This window comes from Epinephelus fuscoguttatus, linkage group LG14 (assembly GCF_011397635.1).
Source record: "Epinephelus fuscoguttatus linkage group LG14, E.fuscoguttatus.final_Chr_v1".
NCBI classification, from domain to species: domain Eukaryota; kingdom Metazoa; phylum Chordata; class Actinopteri; order Perciformes; family Serranidae; genus Epinephelus; species Epinephelus fuscoguttatus.
Genome location: NC_064765.1, coordinates 27,001,889 through 27,026,906, shown reverse-complemented (window position 1 = coordinate 27,026,906; position 25,018 = coordinate 27,001,889). Strand labels below are relative to the sequence as shown.

General features: G+C 41.8%; 1 protein-coding gene across 2 annotated transcripts; it reads left to right on the top strand.

Moving 5' to 3' along the window:
• The first annotated feature begins 234 nt into the window (after positions 1 to 234).
• kiz (kizuna centrosomal protein) lies at positions 235 to 24,146 on the top strand. 2 transcript variants are annotated; one of them, XM_049597220.1, is made up of 15 exons: positions 235 to 398; positions 960 to 1,022; positions 1,559 to 1,721; positions 3,057 to 3,131; positions 4,469 to 5,084; positions 5,168 to 5,426; positions 8,396 to 8,515; positions 9,213 to 9,377; positions 10,506 to 10,656; positions 12,695 to 12,851; positions 13,318 to 13,380; positions 14,711 to 14,797; positions 15,749 to 15,818; positions 22,874 to 22,920; positions 23,837 to 24,146. In XM_049597220.1, exons 1-15 carry the CDS (start codon positions 250 to 252, stop codon positions 23,938 to 23,940), a joined length of 2,289 nt encoding a protein of 762 aa, XP_049453177.1. In that variant the 5' UTR covers positions 235 to 249; the 3' UTR covers positions 23,941 to 24,146. The 2 variants fall into 2 exon arrangements, with proteins under 2 accessions (XP_049453177.1, XP_049453176.1); XM_049597219.1 differs by lacking the exons at positions 960 to 1,022; positions 1,559 to 1,721 and having other exon boundaries at positions 261 to 398.
• Positions 24,147 to 25,018: the final 872 nt, after the last annotated feature.

Sequence of the window (25,018 nt, the reverse complement as noted above, 5' to 3'; positions counted from 1 at the left end):
ACACTTTCTAAGGGGTATTTTTCCGTAAATATTAAGAGTTTACTGGTGAAAAAGACACCACAGTTTCTCTTACCCGACTTGTAATAGGAATTCACTGTCAACAGGACCACTCTTTCGTCGTAGACAGCATAATTTTACCATGTACCACAAGTTAGTATTAAAACAGCAGTACCGAAGGGGGGGTCGCGCCCGTGCCCGCACCACGTGCTCCCTGTGTTTATCAGCAGGGCTTTCTGGGAAGCGGTGCTCATGGTAACCGATGTAAACACCCACCGTCCTCCTCTTCCTCCTTTCGGCTCTGCGGTGGCGCCAAAGCGGCCAAAAATGGCCAGCGGGGCTAGCAGCGAGGAGCAGTATTATGAAAAGATAAAGTCGCTTCAGCAGAGCATGAATAAAAGGTGAGGTTTACTTGTTTTTGTTGGCGGGGTGCGGCCTGGTTGAGACCGCGGACTCGAGTTGTGATCCCTGCCGCCCGCTGTTCTCCTCCTGTGGCTTACCGTAGTGAGTTAACAGGCTAGCTTCTTAGCTAACCAGCAGAGTCAAAGCAGACGGAGATGCCGTGTACTTAGCCAGTTAGCATAATTAGCCTGTTAGCTCCGACACTACCTTTAGCTAACAGCAGTAATAATGGGGCTGGTATTGCATGTAAATGAATGGAAAGCTAACCTGACATAACTGTGAAATGTTAGCGTCCGCGTAATAGTTACCAAGAAGCTAATGCTATTGTTTTTATGTATGTATGTATGTATGTATGTATGTGTGTACGTTAGTTGGCTCGTGTATCGACATTAACATACGCATGTAGCTAATTAGCATATCAACATTAGCACACGCTTTACTGTTTGTTAATGAGTGAATGGGTGAGTACATGCTAATAATTAGCCATCAATTATCCTTGCGTATTACGGAGATGCTGCTGTGGTCTGTGTGGGTGACAGCTCCCCTTACTTTGTGTGCAGTGAGAAACGGAGACAGGAGCTGGAGAGGGAACTGTTTGCTTACACCAGTTCTGATAGTAGAATGTAAGTTATACACATTACTGTATATAAAAGAGATAACCTTACCTTGTTCATATATATTGACTTTCACATTTAGCTTAAACGTTGATATATGAGAAATTTATTAAGAGAGCCCTTACTATATAACTACTAATATTTTAAATAAATTAGTATTGCAAATTCACTATAATATTTAAAGAATACACACTGTATAGCTGCATAATCATGTTAATATGTTTCTTTGGTAGAATGGAAAAAGACCCTGGCATTTGTGTTGATCTGATATAAAACAAATACAGCCATAGCACTCAAGTGTGTTACAAGCACATTGCACCTTTGGATGTGGGCTGAACAGCCTGTTTTCATCCTAAGTTGATTCTCATGAATATTAACATGCCAGGTCAAAACAGCAAAGCTTAGGTAGATAGGAGAGTTGAGAATGAGATTTAAATTTAAAACATATTGTGCTTAACCTTTTCTTGTGAAAAGTCTAGCTCTTATTTTTTGACAATGCTCCAAGATAATATTTCTTTGGAATAATAGTTCTCCACTGCCTTCAGCTCACAGATAAAGTGTTCCAAACTGCGCAGTTATCTCAAGGAAATCTGTGACAGGGAAGCACGAGCGAAAATGAGAAACCTTGAGCTTCTGAAAGATGTGGAGTGCATAGAAATTAGCATGAAGGAATATAGTCCTGACCATGGCCCCCTGCAACAACAAAAGGTATAACACACACACATACACACAATTTCGTTTGTTTGGTGGAGTAGTTTTTCTAATTATGGGGCATTATTAAGAGGAATCTGAACACCCTGCCCACTGATGTTTATCCAGGTTTAGACAAGTGAGCTTTTTTTCTAAAATGATTAATTAAATATAATAATAATTTATTATTTTTTTATACTGCATTTTTAGAAAAACACTTGTTCTAACAGGTTACCAAATGTACACTGACTTGAGAATAAAAAAACAATAAAATCACTGACCTACAATATGTACTGTAATTTCTCAACGGCTGTATGTTTATTATTAATAAAGCATGTTCATGCACATTTGCCTTAATGCCATGCTGTAATTTCAACACAGAGCAGAAATATTTGCCTGCAGTTGCTTGATGTGACAATAGTAAACACTCAAACTGTGCAATTTATCATGACAAGCAAATGAACGAGGGAGAAAACAATGAGCCAGTCAGATTATCACTTAAAACTCAACGACAGTGCTTGACAGCTTAATATCAAATTAACAAAATTGGCTAATTATGACTCGCTGAGTTAATTGCCCAATATAGAGACTCTGAAGTGCACCAGAGGTTTAGTCATTCTCTCCCCTCAAGCAGTTGGTTTATTTCCTCTTGATGCTTTATGAGTCCTGCATGTTTGTTGTTATTTTGGTTGTCCTGTTGCTCTTTGTTTCCATTGAATCAATTTGCCCTGATTTTTTTCTGGTTTAATTCTGATATTTTTGGTACAATGAAAAACATTAATTCTCAGATGGACATTGTGTTGAGTGAAGTTACATGTACACATGTTGTAGTACATGCATTTATGACAGTTTTAGCGCAATCTTTGTTAGTGTTGGTTCTGCAAAACATTTAAATACAAGAGTGGATAAATGTGAAATTATGAAAGCTGTCTTTTAAAATGTCTGCCATTCTTTTGATGAGAAGATGTTGGCATGTTTGAGCTAATCCAAGCGCCCTTAAAATGACCATTAGGCCTTTTTAATTGGAATTGGGATTAAAGCAGTTTGTCTGGCTGGTCAGATAAATGTTAAAGGGTGTCAGCAGCAGCTACACAGAGGACAGTCATTTGGGAAATCCTGTTGTGATTGACTGTGATTGAGTGATGCTTGGTGTTGTCACTTTTGCTTTCATACCTTCTGCTTTCACACCACATGCATATAATTTTCAACAACACTATCACAGCATTATAACAGACAATTCCTAGTGTTTGTATGCATTGTCAGTTTTCTTGTCACATGTCAGTTAAATATTAGGACTGTCATTTTTCTGCTCTTACCTTTGGGCATCGTTCTGTCTTTACATTACTCTTACAGGCTGACTTTGTCAAAAAGATTTCCAGATTTATGGAAGCAAAGACGAATATGGAGAAAAAACCTGACGCAACAAAGGTAATGCTAGTATGTGCAACATAAAATATATAAAGAATAGTAATAAGAATAGCATTGTGATTTGAAGTAAATTTGTTGTATATCATGTCACATCTTCTACTTTGTATTGTGAAACCTCGTCGTATGTATGTTTTTACACATTTTTTTCTGTGGTTGAAAAATAGCACTTGTTTTTTTATGTTGGATCCTTCTTTTTTGAAATGTTTACAAGGTTTATGCAAATCTCAGTTCTATCAAGCTGTGTTTTCAGGTTTAGAATAACAAAGGAAAGTAGACATTATGCCTGGTAAATCTGTAGAGGAGTCTACATTTAAACTGTGTATCTGTAATAGCACAGGTGTCTAATCCTAGCTGGTGCATCTGTACAAGCGATGTAGTTCAAGTCCATAGCTGCTTTCTCCCTTCACTTAAAGCAGTTAAAGCTCTTTTAGATGAAATGTCTAAGACATCTCATAATAACTTGGAGCATGCTGTCTAGAGCAGTCACTTGTAACTGTGTGCAAAACCCCCGTCAGCCTGTCGATATTGTAATGAGCAAAATGGTACCGTCACTCCATTATGCATACAAGCCATTGGCTGGCAGTGTGCATGTCCCTCAGGCTGCAGCATTCATTAAGGGAAGCTTACCGGGCTGAAAGCTGGAGACAGATGATAACGGGATATGATTTTCATATTTAATACATTCCTTGGAAGAGCACACGCGTGCCGCAGATTGATAGAAGAATCAATTGCTACTTTAGTGAAACACTTTCTACTTTGCCCTGCAGCTACCGATGGAATCACTCAGCCAAGAAATTAACTTTTCCTCTTTTTTTACCTACTTTGTGGATCTGCTGGGCAGGCTGCATGGTTTACAGTGAATGTTATTAAGCAGCTAACTGTTTGGTATTTAAGACGCTTATCAGAAAAGAAACAGAAGCCATGCTTTTTGTTATTATGTTTGGAGGGAGGCTTTTTTGCTTCACTCTCTCCCCCCCTTGGTGACATTGCAGACATGAATCAAAACTTGTCTAAAGGATTTCTAATAAGATGAAAAGTTAAAACATTGATCCGGAGACATTCTTCTAAAAGATGCTGTGAAAAGAATTCTGACCTTGGCCCAAATAAGCTACACTTATTCAAATTTGTAAAGTGGATAGTTAACATACTAGAGGTTTGTTTTTTTTTTTTTTTTTTGTTTTTTTTTTTTGGTTAAGGCTTTTTCAACCTAAGCAAGACATTTGAAGTGTTTGAAGAATTCTGTTTATTTAGAAATATCATTTTAAAGAGGGAATGGAAAGTTTTGTTCCCAAAGATGAATATATTTCATTGATTTCCCCCCCTCCCCATATTTGCAGGTTGAAGCTGTGTATAAACAGAACCAGGACAACTCCCTTTCTCACCCAGCTAGGGATTTTACACAACCACCAGCGGTAATTTTTATGGGCCGCCAGACCTCCAGAGGGTCTGACGCTGAAGCTGGCACCACAAGTGTACACTCACACCAAGCATTGCATCGTTCACCCAATCGCAGCATGCACTCCCGCGAACGTCTACCAAGTGGCCTTTTGAAGGACTTCAGAGTTGGCGGAGAGGATGCTGCCAGCAACCGAGCACATTTATCAGATGACATTTCAGGCTCAAACGATTCCCCTGACGGCTGTAATTTGAGTGACAAACATGAAAGAACGATGGCGGTGCTCCCATCTGTTCGTGCCTTAACAGGCACAGCTGGCAATGTGCCTTTTGGAAGTGATGATGAACAAGAACCTTCACCTCTGGTGATCTTGACGGGGCCTGAGAAGAATCTGTCTCCCAGCAGCAGTAGACTCATGAAGGCTAAGAATTCCCCTGCAGAACACACTGACTCCCGAGAGGTGGCTCATCACTCACCCATAATGGGAGATGGAGAGAGAGGTCTCGGCCATTTTATGCCTCAGACTACTTCTGGAGAAGAAGCTCAGGATATGCCAGGTTTGCAATACTATTCCTTTCTTTACTACCTTGCAATATTTTTGTATTGTCTTTACTGAAATCTTTAATGTGTTTACATTCAGGTAGACGTGACAGTGTCAGCACACCAAGCTCTGATGTGCAGTTGTCAGAGAGCAGTGCCAGTGACCTCTCCATTTCTCTGACACAATCTGAGCTGGATGAGGATCTACCAGAGGGTGTGGCACCTGAGATGAATGCCACCTCTAAAGAGAGTGATGATCACGATCAACACAATCCTGAATCGTCCCTCCACTCTGACAGGTCCAAGAATACACTACAGTTGAACTGTGAGTCCTCAGCTCCAGTGGTGACCTTGGAAAGGTACAGTATGTCTGACTTCTGTACTTTGTTGTCTGGAATTTTCAAAGTGTGTCAGTGGAGAAAAATACTAACATTCTGACCGCTTTAAGGCAACACACTTCTTAAAACATTCACAATGCAGTCAGTTCCCCCCCCCCCCCCCCCCCCCAAGATTTAAGGCTAAGCAAGCTGAGAAAGGAGAATGTTCTGCATAGCCATGCTGAACCACAGAGGGCTGTTAATGATAGGAGCGGGTGAAGACACCGTACAGTCCTTGCCACCATCACATCAGAGGCTGACAGAGAGGATTGTGGGAGTCACGGTCCATGCCACCATGCTCTCTGTAGCTCAGCGGCAGCTGCGGTGGTGGCAGTGATGCATCTTATAGGGAGAGCTCAGGACCTGTCACCAACAATATTGCCATAATCCAAGATAATGCTGTAACAGAGCAATTTTCTGCTTGAGAGACCTCAGGAAGTCCCCAGTGGAGGAGGAAATTTGTGGCACCATAGAGTGTTCTGGAGGGTGAGCATGTGGACAGCACTTACAGCCACAAATCCTTAGCGTGATGATGGCCTCTGAGTTGAAGGATCATTTTGGATGGGGTTAGAGCCACAGAAAATCCCATGTGAATGTTTGCGCCTGGAGCCTCTGCATTTTCCCTACAATATACAGTATTTTATGAACAGGACCTCTCATGCTCTTGAAAAATAAGAAGAAAACTTTATTTGTAATTTTTTTCTTTACCTTGTTTTTACAGACAGTCCCTGTGTTTTAATTTTTGTGTTGTTTCTGTCCTTGGAATACACAAATTAATACCTTTTGAAGATGATGTACCCAGTTGCACATAAGCTCACGATGATGTTTTTCAAAACAAACACATTATTTCCGAGCACGGTCGAGTGTATTTTATGAAATTGTTTAAAAAAATGTGTCACAAGTAGTATGAAGGATTTCATTTTGTCTTTGAGAGTTTAGCATGTTCATGACGGCGTTTCTGTGTGGTCTAAATATACTGTTTATAGTGTGACCTCAAGAGGAACTGCAGTTAGCCTGCGCCAGGGAGACGATGGTGGGGGCTGCAGCTTTCATTGTTAACACGGAGGGCTTCTGTGTATGAGGAGAAAACCAGGGGCTTTGATGTAAAGCTCAGAGAGCATCCAGTCTCTATCCCCCCCCCCCCCCCCCCCCTCTCTCTCTCTCTCTCTCTCTCTCTCTCTCTCTCTTAAGGTTAGAGTTTATATCGCTCCCTCCATTCAGTTCACAGTCAGGAAAAACAAGCCTGGGCAATTCATTAGATTATCCCATTATATTTCTCCTCCAGCATGGCTGGGGTGAGTGAGGGTATACGACTGAAATATCCTCCAGGTTCTTTTTTTTTTTTTTTTTTCTTGGAGACTCATCATAATGGCCTCACTGTGTCCTGCTCTCAAATGTGTCGTCCCTGAACTGCATGATGGTTCTGTCTCATTGGTGACAGCGTGCCGTACAATTTAAGTTACTGTAAATACAATGCAAGTATAGAGGTAGGATGTAAAATGTATAGGCTTAAAGATAATGTAAGTGTTTTGAATATCTTAGAGCATCAAGCTATTTACAAAGATTCCTCAGTGGACTTCCCCGGTTTTATTCAGTCTTGCTGTTAATGCACGTTGCCACAGAGCCCTTTGTAAACTGTGTGCTCACAGTGTAGTGAGATGTGAATATCCCAGATTTAGTCAGGCAATCCTTTCCCACAATGTCTTGTTATTACTTGTGTTTCCATTCCTTTGTGTGCTATATTTGCTGTCGGTGCCAGCATGGTGAGATTCTTCTGACACCAATCACTCAACGGTGAGACCATTCGGTGTGGTAAATCACACCAGAGCCCGTACTGTACACTGTAGAGCAATATCGCTGCGGAGAGGCTGACCCCTTCCTCCGAGCTAACAATAGGCTCCTGATGATGTCGACATGCGGACAACGGCAGCATCTAAAGTGAGGTTGGAGACCTTGACATGAAAGCTGGCAACAATATAATGAGAGAGAGAGAGAGGTTTGCAGAAAAACACAACTAATTCACTTTCTCCCTCTCTAAAGGTCTCTTTTTGAAGAGCATTGACAAATAAAGTGGAAAGAGAAAGATGACTATTTCAAGGCCCACGCTGACGATAAGGGAGAGGGAGAGAGAGGAAAAAAAAAGATAGAGCTTTTGCCTATGCTACTTCAGCCACACTGAAGAGGACTTAGCACAGACGGATTGCACACTACAGAATGTCATGGATATAATTCAAGCTGCCAGCTTAATCAGGATGTTACCAGGAAACAACCTGCAAAAAAGAAGGAGCAATTGTTTGCTGACCCCTAACCCAGGAGCCCATTACAGATTGTCATAAATTCTTTTTGGCCCCTTTTATGTAGGGGGGCTCAGGATCTCTCGGCTTGGGGTTTCTGGGAGAATTCAATGAGGGCCACCCAGAGCTTAATGCTCAAGAAAGAGATGGATTCCCAATATCCACATGCATTAGGCATCCATTTCTCATTTTGCAGCCTCACACGGGACCAGATTAAAGTGTAAATCTCTCGCCAAAAGAAATCATCTTGAGGCCCCTGTTTTTTTGGAACCTACTTTGTTATACTTTTTAATATGAGATGATGGTAGTGGTAATGTTACATTTACATATTTTCACATTTATAATGCTTATTTTGCCATTTATGTATTTAAAGTTTTACCCAACAGGACTAGTTTTGAATGCCAGGTTTCAGACTTTTCTTATACACCCTGTCATTGCATATGACACCATCACCAGACACACTTTAAATTGTTATCCTGTTAGTTGACAGTGCCATTTTAATGATCAGATTCCTCCAGCAGTCCTTGAGTACCTCAAGGAAATTGCCTGGAAAAATGTATCACAGATTTGTGGATTTTACAAATAGCAGGTCCATCGATCGCATGGCCTCCTCTATTTCTATTCCTTTCACCACATTAATGGGTGATGTGTATTTAGTCTCTCCCAGGAAGGGCTCTTTAATCTGCTAGACAGCATCGAAGGACGACTCCATGGTGAACGGACCAGAGTGTATGGGGATTCTTCGATTGATGGAAGACAATTCAATAGAATTATCAGGTACGCCCTTTCTGTCTTTCTTCAGACTTTACAATCTCATCCCTCCCTGTCTAAATTAAACTCTGCGTATATTTATTTTAACGGCCATGGAGCAGTTTGTGCAGATGAGGAAAACATATTATCCTTCTGCCAAGGGCTCTCACTTTAGATGAAGTGTCATCACCAACATGCACACGTCTTTATTTCTGAGGGGTTTTCAAACACATGGGATTGTTATAGTAACCGCCCTGCTGAATTGTTATTGGGGAGTCAGGGAGATGGAGGATGGAGAATGTGTTTCATTAGACCGGGCTTATTTTTCATAAGCCTTTTTATATTTCATAGCATGATTAATTTACCATAATTGGAGTTCTTGTTGTAAAGTACGGATAAATGTCTGGCAAATGAAAGCATCCTCGCTCTTTTTAAACCCAGTTTATCCCCATCTATGCAAACACAAGTGTTTGTTAATGATGTCAACAGCATCTTCAGTAGTAAAGAGAATGGCCATCTTGGGTCATGACCCTCAGTATAATAAATAGTCTCCTTTGATATTGTGAAGAAGTGTGTATGTGCATAGATGTGTATGATCATATGTGTATACTGTGTGCATGCTTGAAGTGTTAGCAGCTGTTGGATGTACTCCTTGAGCTCCAGACCTACAGGCTGAGGTCAGGGCTCCATGGCAATAGCTGACTGCTCTCTATATATTGGACAGCCTTTGTAACGGTGGAGCAGACTTGAATGACGAGGATCTTGAAGCATGTGGAGCAGTCATCCTTCATGAGCTTCAGAGGTTGTCATGGAGCACAGCAAAGGGCTGCCTGCTACCACAGCATCTAGTGAGTGCTCACCAGTCCAGCACTGAGCCTAATGAAATAAGGTAAGGCCTCCTGGTTTCTCTGTGATTCCAACACCAACGACTGATGTCAGTAATTTTTTAAAAAATTCTGTAGTTTGTGCTTGTTTATTTGTGCTTATTTTCACCTCGTGAAACTTGTGATTGTGGGATTTTAAAAAGAATCTCCGTGGCATGATCATTTGTGTAACACTGTACAAGTCATGTAGGGCTGATTTTTAACTTTACAAAAAATAGTTATAGGATATATTATAGTGTATTATAGTGTGTGTTTTGTATGGACAATGGCATTTTCAACTCCCCTAATAAGTAGTGCTACAATGGAGCAATTCAGAGCACAAATATCAATGCCCTGAAGGCTGCAGGGTTCAATAGACCTTTCTTTTCTTTTCATGGAGATAGAGAACAGACTTACAGTAAATGTGAATTCCACTTTTCAGACAAAGAGTGGATAGCTGCCTGTGCATTTTTTTTTTTTTTTTTTTGACCAGACAGTGGGGGAGAGGGCACGCACTTACAGCAGTCGCGGAGATATTGCACACTACCATTCGATACGGTCTCCCTTGTCCACGAATGTAAAGGTCATCTTTGGTGTCACCTCGTGCGGTAACGCTGCACGGGTGAATGTCATGAGTAAATTAAAATGCCCTATCTGTGACTTCCAGTCCTTTGGATAATGAGTAGTTATACTCTGAGCCAAATCCATGCTCTGCTTCACTACTCTATTGATTTCACTGAGACCTCCCCTGCTATGTACTCAATCTGAAGAAACACATCTAGCAGTGTCCCTCTCTTTCCTGTGGAGATGCCTATTGGCTCTTTGACCTTTTTGTCTAGTTTTCAACCAGGAGCTATATTGCTGTCTGTTTCTATTCAGTGTTAACTGGAATTCATTAATGATCTATATCTTCTAAAGTGTTAGGAAGGACAAGAAAGCAGCCTTTTCAGAAAGCTTTATGAAAAAAAAGTGCAACAAATGTATCATGTTCTAACTTCTTCACATAATGATCGAACTTGTGTCTCAATTTTCTTTGCAGTCAAAGAATATTTCACTGTATGGAGGTATAACTGTGACTTATTTACAGATGTCCTACTGTGTATTCAATAAGAAAGCCTCTTTTTCTCTCCCACCACCCCCCACCCTCACCACAGCACCAGCCTCCCTCCTGATGCCGCTCGGCTGTGGGATCGCTGGTTCAAGCACGCCCTTCTGCTGAAGGAGCGCCGTGTCCTCAGCACTGAGCGCTTGGTCCAGCTGTTCACGCCGCTGCTGCTAGAGCGCCATGCCACCTACGGCCACCAGGTAGCGTTGGAGGCACATACACTGCCACTACACACTTATATACACACACACAAGTAGGAGGTCACACTTGCATTCAGTGACACCCACTCCCAAAAGCAAGCAGACATTAACACACACATATGACTGCAGGAGTAAAATGCCTTCTTTTTTTCTTGTTTCCAAGAAGGCTTGTGTTTTTGATTCTGTGCATGTTTCTTTTTTTTTTTTTTTTTTTTGAGGAGAACTGTGGTTGTTACTGAGTGCCTTCTTTGTGTCTGGTGTTTGAAACCAAGCCCTGGCTGCCGACTCATCAGATTGCTCCACACGTTGACCCAGACAGAAGGGAAACCCTGACCCATGTGCTAATCGCAAATTACAGCCTCTGCTTGGCTTCTTTCATCTCACGTGGCGTATTCATCTGAGAAACACTTGCTTTTAATTTGGCATTAGCCAAAAGTATAGCCATCAGCTGGGTCCGATTGAATAAGGGAGCCATTTGGACCTTCTCCTCAACGGACAAGATTATTTTAAATTTCCCACTCATTGACCCCACGAGGCTCATGCTCTTTTAAACAAAGAAAGAAATTACAATTAATATTCACACTTAAAACCCAAAGATAATGTCAAGAGATTGGTCAGGAATCCCACTTTTTTTTTTTTTTTTTAGAAAATGTACTGCAGGAATGACATGCAGGTTTTTATGTTTTTAATTTTTTTTGCGGACTCATCTTGTGGGGGTTCTTGTGGCTCGGAGATCTTGCTCCAGTGTCCCCGACGCAATGAGAGAGGCAAAGAGGGAGACTGTAGAGCCTCTTGAAAATATGAACTGACAAAAGGAAGAGAGGCACTGCCATCTACATCATTGTGTCCAAGTGCATCAGGAAAAGCCTGAGTGAAAATCTTTCTCCCCCTTTATCTCTCCCTCTCCATCTACTCCATCTAGTTCTCTCTCTCTTCCTCTATTTCTCCTTCTCTCCCCTTAGTTCTCCCTCTCTCTCTTTCCTCTCTGTCCTCTCATACAACAGCTTACTCTCCTCACACAAGAGCAAACAGAAATTTCCATTCACGTAATGCCACACAGCCCGGCTACTCCGACAAATGGGAGCATGCAGCTCGCATGCACACACTCAAAGAGGCCCTTTGAATATTCAAGTGCTAACAGTTGCATTCATTGATATTTAAAATGCAGTGGGTCTGCGAGAGCCCTCAACCCACGGTACATTTGACTAAATCTAAAAAAAGAACAAAGACGGATATCGGGGACAAGGATCAAGACAGTTTTTATTGTGCAGCAACATCAAATACCAAGTGGCAAGCTCAGATTGGCATGTGTTTTGCCTCTCTTCCCCTCGAAGAAAATGAAAGCATGCACATTGTCAATCTTCACTGCGACCTACTGATAACAACTTACAATGTACTTAAAGTTTGTCACTGTCAAAATCCTCCTGATCATCCCCTCCCTATTAGTGCTCATTAAAAGTTGCAAATGGCCATCTGAGGCTGAGAGGCAGTCTTTGATCACAAAAGAGAGATGATGATGGCAGGATTTGATATGGGGGAGGGAAAAACGGAGAGAAAGGAAATCGGTGTGTGGCATCTCCCTGCTCCTCATCTCCCGGAACAGCTCCTCTTAATTGTGTATCCTCATCTCCCCAGAGATAAAAAATGAGCTGGAGAGGGAGGAAGAGAGCAGTTTGTCTCAATTCTCTCAGCCAAGAGGGGAGATATCTGGAACGTGTTGCACATTAACGCCAGGGTGATTGCATTCTTTAGGCGCTTCTCTAATCTCATGGATGAGAAGAGAGGGAGAGAGAGAGGGAGGGAAAAAAGTGTGATTGAGAGGGAGAGCGGGAGCGAAAGTGTGCGAAATAATCTTTTTTTAGTTAAACGAGTGAGAGAATTTGAAGTTATTTTCTCTTGGCGTTTGAACAGCTGCACCTCTGTGCGAGCAGCCGTGGCCAAAGTAAATGACTTGCCTAATCGGCGAGAGTTCAATTTGACACTTCCTTCACAAAATGGGAACAATTAAGAGTGTGGTTTTAATTTGTGCTGCTCACAGGCCAAAGTGCTGCTGAGGACACTTGTGTCCCGGTCCAGTGAGGAGTGCCCCTCAGCAGAGGACGAGAGTGACTTGTCTTCTTCATGTGGTCCTCCTTCTCTCCTGGCTGACGGTGATGTGAAGCCCGCCAGGCCGGTACAGGAGCAACAGATCCAAGGTTATTGAAGATCATAAGTATTAAAATAAGCAAGGAATATTCTAATTAGACTACAAAATACTTGAATGCTGGGTTTTGGTTATTTGTCATAGAGGAATGGCTGTATTTTCCAGCAATCAGAAACTCTCCCCTCAGCAAGGGCTTTGTTACAGTTGCTAGTGGATTCCCACAAACATCCCACACTGAGATAAGTCTGTCTTTGCACAGTAATATAAAACAAGACCATTAACAGGAACAGATGTAGACTGCTGCTATTTTTTTGCAAACCACCTCTGCAGAGAACTAAAACTTCGCTTTTATGAAAGAAATCAATTTCACCATAGAGCTTTTTTATTAATCCCCCACAGCCCAGTTTTCCTACAGGCTTCTATTCAGAGCTAAAGAAAGACCCCCCATTCCCATTTCTATCCCTGGACTCCCTTCCTCCCTGCCACTGCTTCTCACTATGCGCTTCCCTTTCTTACAGAACTACAAAGTACTGAAGAGGACAGCCAGGACGAAAGCCCTGTGGAAAGTGTTCCTATTAGAGGTAAAAAGGCATCGCCGGTGCCCCAGCATTCACACTGTCCTTATGTTGTGGTTTGTTTTCCTCCCACTGCAGTGAATAATGGGCTCTTTTACGCAATGGCTGAGGCAGGATGATCAAGGTGAATCCAGGGTCAAAGTCCCACCTGAAGAGCTGTGCTAGTTCTCTCTAATTATCTCCGAGAAAACACTAGCTATGTTTTCAGCCTGGTCTGAGGCATTCTGGCAAAATTGATAATTCGCTGGCCCCGGCATAATGCGGCTGCTTTAATTGTCAGGACGCCAGGGTGGGAAGCGCGAGAGATCTGTCATCGGTTCTCATTAGCTTCTAAACAATGCTCTGGCAAGGCTGGACTTGAAAAATACTAGATGTGACGGCATCCTGGAAGCAGTTGGTGTGCCCATCGCTAAGCTGCACCTCTGAAATGTAAAGCAATCCTATATTACCCTTGGCTATCAGATATCCTACAGGGTGTTTCATGTGTCTGCATCCCTAAGGTGCACAGCCAGCAAAATGAGTCCAGTCGCTGCACTTAATCAAAAGAGCCATCACCAGTAAAAAAGAAAAAAGGAAAACATGACTAAAGATTTTGCAAGGAAAGGGGATTGCTGTGGTGAGCAACATCAATGTCACAATCAAATACCATGACCTTGGAGCCGATAATAATTGCCAAGACATGCACGTCTTTATATCTAATGGGGTTTTTTTAGAATACATGTAAAAGCAATGCCTCTATTGTGGGTGGAAAAGCACTGTAAATATCATGAGTTTTAGAACATGATTAGAAGTGGTACTTTTATTATGAAACCAAGTAAAAAAATGTTTGGACTTGGTCATACAAGATCACAATTTTGCTCTTTTCTTTGATTAGGTATGAGTGTGTTTTAGCAGCATCATTGAGACACGGCCCTTTTATTATGTACTTCTGCTCTGTTGATTTTTGCCAGCACCGTCTCTCTTTGCTCCTCTCAAACATGATACCCACCTTAGTGTACCGGAAAGTAATTATGAGTGTTTTTAAAATAGAAAATCAATCATTGCCTTCCTGGTAGGGGATGCTGAGATAATGCGAGATGCTGATTGCTGTCTCATGGAAACTGTTGCTACATACTGTAGGCTAGAATCAACAGCTTAGCTGATTGAGCACGGTGTTTTCATCCACTCTGTGCAACGGTGAGACCAAAAGACTCAGCTACTGGAGCGTGTTGTCTCATCAAACACAGAAACCTCTGAAAGTTGGAAACCTGGGTTTTAAGCAAATATTTGACAGCGACTTTGTGTGTGTGCGTGTCTGTGCGTGTGTGTGCATGTGCGCGTGTGTGTCCCTGAGCAGAGACAAAAGCATACCAGTTACTTAAACAATCAGCCATGCAAGAAAGGCTGCAGAGTTCTGAAGAGGAGGAGGATGACGGCCTCTCAGGTAAGAGATGCAGTCCACTCTACCAGGCAAGTAGCGAGCACCATAGGCCTAACCTTTGGTCAACACTGGCCATATGTTCTCACACCACATAAGGACACCATAGAAAGAGGAGGTCGACCGATATTGGATTTTTAAAGGCCGATATAATAACGATAATAGAGCAGGAAAAAGCCGATAGTCGATTAGTTAGCCGATATCACTTAAACTTATACTTAAATAAATACACAAACAACCACTTGAACTCAAACTAACTGTTAAAAAAATCTAGATGGGAGTTATTTTTACAATCAGCTGTTACTTTTATTTAAAAAATGTATTTCAATTATTTTTTGAGTATTTTCTGATTGGTATTTGACATGGCTGAAAATTTCAATTTAAACCGAGGACTTCTAATTTGAAACAGGAAGTTGTCCCCGGTTGTCTCCGTCATTGCTATCCAGCCAAAAGCTTTATCTTAAAATGAAGACCACTACACTTATACACACTCTGACAGCTGAAGGGACCTGATTTCTCTGGAGCTGTACCCACTGATCATTTAACACAACCCTCCCCTCTCCAGCTCCCATCGGTGATGTACGTCTCGTCGTGTGAATGGTGAAGGAGGCCCACCATTCACACCATTCCTCCATCATTCACAGCCAAGTTCCATCGATAACAGTTGTTTGTAGAACGTCCTCTTGGCACTAATTAATCGCCTAAACCTCTGTTACAAAGACCATGTTTTATACATAGATGTAAGCTAAATGGCAAACTTCAACATATAATATAAATATTAGTATTCTCACATACCCATGTCTACTGTACACATCAAGAGACTCCAACACTAAGGTTGAGATGCCCGGACTTTCGTAAACCTCACCATAAGTTTCTTTATTAATATGCATTGTAGATTAGTTTGTGATGAGATGTCCAAATTAAATGGTTTTATCTGGCCCTGTTTGCTCTTTTAAGGAATAAATCATGGCCATGAAGAGGACCTGGGGAGGGCCAAACGCTCCTCACATCAAGACCCTTACCCTCGGTAAGAACATTGTTATTATTCAACGGGCCACAGGAAATGGGCCACCAGACACCAAAGTGGTTGATGTACATTTGCATGGCCGCTCTCATAATTCCCTGTTCATTTCCATAAGATCAAGGGGGCGCCACCCATTAACTCGCTTACAAAGACAAAAGGCCCCCAAAGCCCCTCTCACTCACTGTTTGCCGGGTTCAGCCAGGTTTTAGAAATCAAAAACAAAACGGCTACCACATTAAAAAAAAACAAAAAAAAATTGGAGTCATAATCTCACTGTCGTCATGCTTGCTGTCAGAAGGCAAACAGATCATGTCAAGAAGAGAATCAGGGACAACTGTTTTGGAAGAAGGAGACTCAAGTGTTGACAAGGACAAATGTCCTTTCATTTTTCACCCTTGAAATGCATTTAGGCTGCTCAAATCAGAGCCCTAAGTGGGTTGGAAAAGAAGACCTAATGATAAATAGCTTGGTGGAAGCTAACACCATCACGGTTACATTTGAATATCAACACGACTTCATCAAATCTGCAATTGCGTGTCGGGTCCTCAGAGCACCTCTTCACTGCGAACCCATTTGGGCTGTCGTAATGGCTGGGTAAACGTTATGAGGAATAATCTTCTCTGATTTCATGTGATTACTGGGCACCACGCTGACACAAGGGCTGAAGTCTGTATCTCTCTGGCCTGGCAAGCAGGCGCTCCCAGTCTGCCTATTAGCCCAGGGAAGGGCCTAATGGGCTGGCTCTATTGTGGTCCTCATAGCTGCTGATGTCTGCCACTGCCAGCCTTAGTGACCACCCTCTTTAATAAACATGAGCCAATTTCGGGCCCAGACCCTCTCAGATGGTGCCTGTCCTCGTGTCATTAATGTGCATGGGAAGCCCGCAATATACGTGATTAAACAAAATTTGCAGGACAAAAAATTTGACAGAAACCGAGAATGTCGTGAGCAGCAATGAGACACAAGTTGTGTACACAAGCAAAATTGGACAAATGGGTAGTTACGCATGCCTGACACTGTAATCTCACTGAGGTTAGGAAGGGAGCAGCGCCCAGAGTTACTGGTCACCATGGCCGTAATCCTTTCTATGGTCATACAACGATTTCCCCTGTCTTTTCTTTGCTTCTCCTGGACGCTTAGATTTAAGCATTCCACTTACCACAGTCACTTCTTGCGCTTTATTGCTTCCACAAGTGGTCTGGAAGCCCTGCACTTAAGCAGAAGCATAACACTGCAGCATGCTCTTGCCCTGTTTCTCTCCTCTCTCTCTCTCTCTCTCTCTCTCTCTCTCTCTCTCTCTCTCTCTCTCTCTTTCGCTCTCTTGCCCTTTCTCCATTTATTTGCCCCTCTTCTTCTCTGTCTTCCTGTATTTCCCCCCCTCCTCCTCCTCTCCATCCTACTTGTTAATTATTTGCTTTATTTTGTCAGCGAGCTGATGAGTGACATCAAAAGGAGGATGGAGCTGGACTCAAAATACAAAAATGGCTTCCTCTCTGTTGTCTTAGACAATAATTATGATTTGCCAGTTAAGCCTAGACTACAGCAGAGGGATTGTAGTTTAAAGCAGAGGCTTTGGTGCAAAAAATGCATTTATAGCCCTTTGTGAGGCTCCTCATTATGTGTGGGCCCGATTCATTAAGTAATTGGTTTGCAGTTGTTTACATGAGTATTAAGGCCTTCTATTCAGGGCCTTTGAGAGATACATTGTGCAAATGTTGCATGTTATGAATGCAGAATGAGAGGCGGGGGGCCAGTCCTATTGGCCAAACACTGCACTCGGCTGAAAAGCGAGAGAAAAGCACTGGGTGCTGCTTTGCATAGCAATGACTAGGGCCTTAATAAGCTTTACAGATTAAATACATGCAGTCTATACAAGATGCAAAGAGATACTCTTAACACATTTATATGTGCTCATTTCACTATTATGGCGTTGGAGAGAATTGAGGTCTTTCATATTTTTTTTTCTCTCCCTCTCCCTCTCTTCCTTGCTCTCTCCCACACAGTGTTTTTCAGTCAGATACTTTTATAGAATGTGCTGTTTATTGTATTATAACTCGTGGGGAAGCGACTGATTTGTCCATTAGAAATCTTTTGCTGTCTTTGTGAGTGGCAAAGTAAAATCACTTTGTGGTTGAGTGGGGATGAAAGGAATAATGCACGGAGTGAGTCTTAATAAGCAGCTGCACTCCATGTAAAGACCACTTGTTCCCCTTTGTATGCGAGTGCATGCCACTGCTTCCTCTCGTGCAAAGAATCATTGTGCTCCTTTCTACTGTAGGCATTTCAGATGCCACTCCTTTCTTATTTTTATTTTGGGTTTTTAATACCTTTTTATTCCCCCCCTCCCGGGCCCCAACACCCGTTTTTGATCCTCAAAAATGCTTGAATACATGTGCATGGATGCACACACACACACACACACACACACACACACACACACACACACACACACACACACACACACACACACAAAACAGAATCCTCCAGCCATCAGCCTGTGTGATGATTGTTGTGCCTAGTGCCTGCTTGACAAAAACCTTGACTCAACAATTAGTGGTTTACAGCTTTGCCTTGGACAACAGGATGTGCTCAAGCATTCGACCTCAAATCACTCAGAATGTCAAAATCAGAAGCTCTCTCCCTCTCTCTCATGGGGAGGCGATGTGTGTGGATCTCTGACAGCTCACTAGGAGGAGGGATGGAGGGGTGAGAGGGACATGAGCTGAGAGAAAGGACTGGAGAGGGAGGGGGGCGTAGAAAGAGAGAGCGGGAGATAGAGGGAGACAGAGAGACAGTTATGGACAAAGAGGGAGTGAAAGATGTCGGGAAACACATGTAAACAGTTTAACAGACAATGTAATAATGATCCGTAGATGTGCATGTGACAGCACTGAGTCTGTACTTCTGTGAATGTTTGATTTGGAGAATACATCCTCTCAAAAACAGGCAACAACTTTGGAACTGACTGTTTTGTTTCCACTCTTTTTACATTTGACACTACATTAGTTGATCTCCTTCAGTTTAGCCTTAATAATAAGATTACAACCAGGCCACAGCAGGTCAAACAAGACAGTGACTGCAGAGGAAGGCAGCATTTAGAGGCTCCAACCAGAGGAGGTCACTGTCCTACATGAGCTGCCTCAAGCCAGAAAGGATGCCTGATTGCCCTGTTAGATATTGAGTTCAAACACTTTATGTGCTTCATTTGTTTATTTTAATGTTGTTAATTTAATTTAGCTTCTTGATTTATTCACTCTTAAGATGTATACTCTGTTTCTCAGGTGATAGAGGCAAAAAATGGACAGAATTTTCAGTTTTCAAATCTGTGCTTTCATTTCTGATTGAGGATTTTTTTTTTTTGATTACTTTATGTCATACCTTGGTCATATGTTCTCCACATTTTTAGACACTTATGCGTGTGTGTGTTTGTGTGTGTGTGTGTGTGTGTGTGTGTGTGTGTGTGTGTGTGTGTTTTGGACGAGCCAGTAAATATCAGCTTACCCTCAAACAAGTTATAGTGCACAGAAAAAATGCAACATGAGATGAATGATCCGTCCTTCAGCCATCTCTTACACTGGCCGTCTCCACTAGACTGCCACCAGTCAGGAGGAGAGCCCGCTGTGTTGAAATCATTGGCCCCCAATACCTCTTCCTCTGAGTTGCAGTACTTACTCGTTGCCAGCAGAGAGCACTCACATGTTAGAGAGTGCCCACTCACAGTGCACTCACAGTTGCCTCTCACTGTTTGCCCCCACTGAGCGCTATATCCTGCTACCATTCAGGCCCGTTAGAGTACATCTAAACGGAGCCTAAACAATGTTTCTGCGGGGTCATAGCTGGGATGGGAGTAGGAGTTGATGGGAATGATGAGGTGATGGGTCTCCCTTTACCTTTAGACAAGCACCGCTGCGCAAAAGTGCTATTGTGCTATTAGCATTTGTGTGTGGGTGGCAGGAGCTCAAAAAAACGCTGGGGTAAATAAAAGCAGTTTTTTCTCGCTATCTGTGTGTGCAAGGCAGTATTAAATGCTTGGTAAGCATTATTTCCTCTGTCAGTGCTCACATTCCCTAATGTGACTGTGGGATTATGAGTCAAATCTGTCTTCAGTGACTCCAAGAAACACAACCTAGTCTTGCTTGGCATTTACTTTAGACTACATTTTAAAAGAGCAGCATGTTCTATAGGAAGACGTCCATGTGCTACTGCATATTTTTGCCAATATATAACTACAGCACTGGACATGTGATAAAATGGACATTAGAGTAAACCCAGTTTAGAGAGTGAAAATGTAGCATGTTGTTTCAGCTGAACAGGTCTGTTTTGGCACAATTTAAAACTGTAATCTCAGCTGTAATCTCGCTTTTATTTGTCAGAAATAACAGTAGTAGTTTTGTGAAGAGACTGAAAGACAATGCAAATTTGTCACAAAGAACAATATGACGAGTGCTACACCGATCTAAAAATGTAGAGAACAGCCTCAAAAGAACTCTAAACTTACATCAGAGTGCCTTAGCTGTCAGGAAGCTGAATAATCATTGTGTTATTCTTAAAGAAACACATCACTGTTCCTGACCAGTGGTGCCAATTTCAGCCTTCTATGCATACACTGTGCATGACATGTGGTGACATGATTGTCCTCGTTTTTATTCATGTAATTGGTATTTGCACAATGTATGTCACTGCATTACCAGCCTGCGCTTGTCTTTTTACAACCTGATTTGAACATCAGAATATGTAAATTCAGACGCTTTAACTCAGCTCATAGAACATTAGTTTGGTGTAAATTGACCAAACAAGACAGATCTGATTAAAGAACCACACTGACAACCAATTCCAACTGTGTAATGTGTCTAAAACTCATCATACAATTTTAAAGGTCGCCATGGACTCAGCTATGCACAGCAGACACAAAACTGTTAAAACACGAAATAAACAACAATATGAATTGTAAAGGCCAGAGAAAGAGAATGAGCGAGGCATTTGGTGGGGGGAAAAAAAGAGGACATTACAATAGCTGTAATTTGCATCATTTTACACATTACATTCACCTCTGTCTACCAGAGCTTGTAAAACACTGGCCAACCCAGTCTTACATATTCAGATCATTTGCCTCAATTAAGGGAAACTCAGCAGAAGATGAACTGGCATAAATGTTTATGGAAACGGAATATTAGATTGGTGGGGTCAGATCCAGACTGGGCTCTCTATGGTAATAGCCCTGTCTTGAAATCAGTCCTGTCCCTCACTGAAGTGGAACAGCTGATAGACCATTCCCATCCCCGGGGGGAAGTTCAAGAAAAGAAAAGCCCAATTTACTCTCCGTAACAGCTATTATTGTGGCAAAGGAGAGGAAGTAATCGTATAGATTATTGCTGTATTTTTGCTGCTGCAGGGTCTGTTGCCTAACAGTTGTAAATGGATGGATGCAGCCGTCCTCGTGGTTTAGTCGTGCTTCAGTACTTTATCTCTTATTCAGTTGAAAAAGCTGGATAGCAGGTGGATGTCTTTTTTTATGTGTCTGTACATTCCAGAATCTGTCAATCATGACTCTTGTGCTATAGTTTCGACACAAGACTTGTAATTTTATGCTCACCTTCCAAAAACGTGCATGTCATGTGCATATTGAAACACTTAAGGATATATTCAGTGTTACCTCCACCATACAGTCACAAAAACTAGTGCGTGGCTATGATATTATTTTCTTTCACTGAACTGATTTTGTATATGGCCATCTGTCAGTCTAGTATGGTCAGTAGGAAATGATTCTGTCAAGTAAAGAAGCTCATATTCCTGAACATAACATAGTGTAGGGAGATATTGCAAGCCAAAAACAGTACCTACCATCATTTCAGACTCCAAATAAGCCACACAGAAAAATACTTACCATCTGCACTGCTCTCCATTCACCAAAATGCATGCATTTTACAGGGTTTGATTATACATTTACGATAATGCACATATTTTGGCAACCAAAATTCTCTGTTTCGCTGTCATACGCGGCGCACCTTCAGTTTGCAAGCAGATAGGCTGATTATCCGTCATTGTGTCTTTGCTTTCAGTTTTTATTTTTGGCACTGCGCTCCTTACTCAGCCTCTGCTTTTGATTTGCTAGCATTTTAAGCGCCTGAGGTTCAGCATGCTGTCTGAACAGATGCAAGAATCATCCAAATGTTCCAGCAGGAAGTCCTATCAGCATATGAATATAAAGGTTATATTCTAATGATTATACTGGCTGTATGGTATATTGCTTTTAGCACCCAAGCAATCTGTTCAGAGTTAGAAATGGGAGTTGCACATCTTTCTTCTCCCCCCCCCCTCTGCCTTGAGTGGTGCAAAGCAGCAATATATAGTTTAGAAGACAGCAGTTGGAACGCAGCCAGAGTAATTTGGTCCTTATACTCAATGTACAGTCACATGTGCCAAGACTTAGTGGAGGGAGAGATGAGGAGATGAGGGTGATTGAGAGGATGACAATCAAAGAGGTCATGGGTTTGAATTGATGCAGATGGAGGAACACACCACACAACAGTTTTTTTTGCTAGAGCTCATCTGCTTAAAACTCAGAATCTTTTTTTTTTTTTCTTCCTATTTCCAAGAAAAGCATCAACACAGCTCTGATAGAGAAGGTCCAAACAAATAAGCCATATGGATATGTATGCTAACCTGGGAGATGATGAGGCTATATTGTGGGGTTGTGAATAGGCTCTGTGATGATGTAAATTAAAGAGGAGGCCTTTAAAAGTGGAACAGGGGGCCTTATTGCATATGCATTGAGGTAGATCAAAGCCTTTTCGGAGGTCACACATTTACATAGCGATATCACCAGAGCTATGGGAACCTGGCAACCCTGTCTTTGGACTATTTTTGAATAAAGAGGGCCTTGTGGAAGTCCTTTGGCACAATTAGAACAGGAGTCAAGGAAGCTTCCTCCGCTGCACTGTCTGCCTGCCCCCCCCCTTTTTTTTTTAAGCTATTTTTGGTGTAAAATAGTGTCTCTCTTTCAAAGACACCCTAAGGTAATAACTTTACAAGGCTAAAAACTGTCTTTGTGTTTCCAGGAAAGAGAAGACTAACTCAAAGGCTCATTCTGCTCTACAGTCAAAAGGTGAGCATAGACAAAGTCATTTTGATTGCATGTGTCAAAAAAGGTTAATTACAGGTTCATATGTTCACATGCATGAAATTGTTGTGAATTTTGAGCTTCAGAAGAGCACCAACTGTTTGATTAAATTTCTCTGTAAGTGCAGCTATGCCTTTTTGAAGTTGTGTAAACAAAAAAATGACCTTGAAGCCAGATCCATGTTACCAAAAGCTTAGATTTGTGTTGTCAGCAAGCACTGCATAATCCTCTGATAAAAAAACCAAAGCAGTCCTGCCTTCAGACTATGTGTTCTTACATCACTTAATCAAACCCCAGACAACTGGTCTAAATTTTTGAGTTAGTGATGTTTCTTTGCAGTGACATTTATGATGATTTCTTAGAATCCAAAACCATCCAACAGTTCAAGCAGAGGCAGATTGCAGTTGACCACAGATGTCAGATTGCGTCTCAGCTCTTCTTAGATAATTTCACTGCTAAATAGACTGGACTTAATAGATTCAATCATCACATCAGTTTCTTTAGCCCTGTGCTGTTAAATAAATAAACTTCACTGACCTCTGAATATGGCTTGAGCATTTGAATTCTAATGTATGGACTTTCAGGTGCTACAATCAGATCTGTGTTTACATTTTCACAGGTGTAAGTAAATGATCCAATATACATTTCATTGGAGTGGACAAGACATAGATTTAACACTTTATTAAAAGCTATGTTAAGATTTTCATTGTGCAATCAAACTCAAGGTAAGCTGTAGATGCAGCGCTTTCTAAATCCTTGAATGAGGATAAAGAGAGTATAAGATAGACTGGGTAAAGGAATTGTAAAGATGATGTAAAAGGTTACACCTCATTTAGAGCATGAAAGGTAAAATGCTCTGCTCTAATGATGTAAACTTGTGTTTCTTTATTTTTTTGTGTAGCTTTCTGGGGTGAATCAGATGACAGCGACTCCGAGATCGAAGCAGCCTTACGTCCTCGACCTTTCAGTGCAAACTGCAATGACAATGATGACTTCTGCGACTGATATTTCCCTGCACATATTTTTTAAATGCACTATATTATATCACTGCAAAAATTTCAGGCAGCTTGGCCCGCAGTAATTCACCCCCCCGACCATTATTTTAGTGGTCTGCATTGTAAATCATATGCACACTGTATCGTAAAAACAAATAATAAAGTTGACAGCTCTCACGCTGGGTAAAGTATGTGAAGAGTTGTCCAACACTCTGATGTTAACCCTGCTTCAGTCTCTTTATCTGAACAACTCTCCCAGCTCATAATAACAGCTCGAAATAGATTAAACTGATCTTTTAAAGCGATTTGTTTGCACTAGGCTGAAAATCATGCATTTTGAATGCCGCAAGCATCTCCGAGTGCTCTACCTCCAGCATGCTCGAGTGTAGTGATGTGAGTCACCTGTGAAATGACAAAGCACAATGGCCACTCTGCACGCTGCTGCGCGACCTGTGAACCTGCTGAAGAGGCCCATCTCCCAGGGCACAAAGTGTTGCAGCGCAAACAAACTCAGAATATTTAGAACCTCCGACAAACGCTCTACACATATTTTCACAGCTGCTTCTTTAATAATTGTGCTCATGCTACAGGAGCACAAAGACGCATGTCTAAATTCCTCTGTATTATTGTGCAAATGAGTCACGAGTAGCAGGATTGTTGCTGAAACCACACAATGGTCTTCTGCAATTTATCATTTTGCAGCACTTTGAACGCTCTGTAGCTATTAATAACTCGGAGCTGCTGTGTGGGAGGCTACATTCCCAAGTTTACATTTATAGTTCATTATGTCTGTAGTGTAAATTTCCAAAACTGCCATTCTGGGATGTGGTAAAAGCCCCTGGCATTCAGTGTCAGCAGGATTCCATTAGTCAGCTTTAGGTGACTTTACATGCCTGAACCTTTTAAAGTAGGACTCCACATTCATTACCAATAATGGCTTCAGACAGCCCTGACCCACCACAGAAAAGGGACTGTGGCAGAATAATTTGGAGTTTGCTAAAAGGCTCCCTAACATAATATCCATGTTAAGGAGCATGTCAACAGATACTTGTGTGCGACAGATAGCTCATGGAGTTATATTGTACTAA

Excerpts from the sequence above, each read along its gene's own strand:
- kiz (XM_049597220.1), top strand. The coding sequence starts at position 250 with ATGGTAACCGATGTAAACACCCACCGTCCTCCTCTTCCTCCTTTCGGC. Across the intron at positions 5,427-8,395 it reads CCAGTGGTGACCTTGGAAAG|TCTCTCCCAGGAAGGGCTCT; the intron begins GTACAGTATGTC and ends ATGTGTATTTAG. Across the intron at positions 14,798-15,748 it reads GGAGGATGACGGCCTCTCAG|GAATAAATCATGGCCATGAA; the intron begins GTAAGAGATGCA and ends TGCTCTTTTAAG.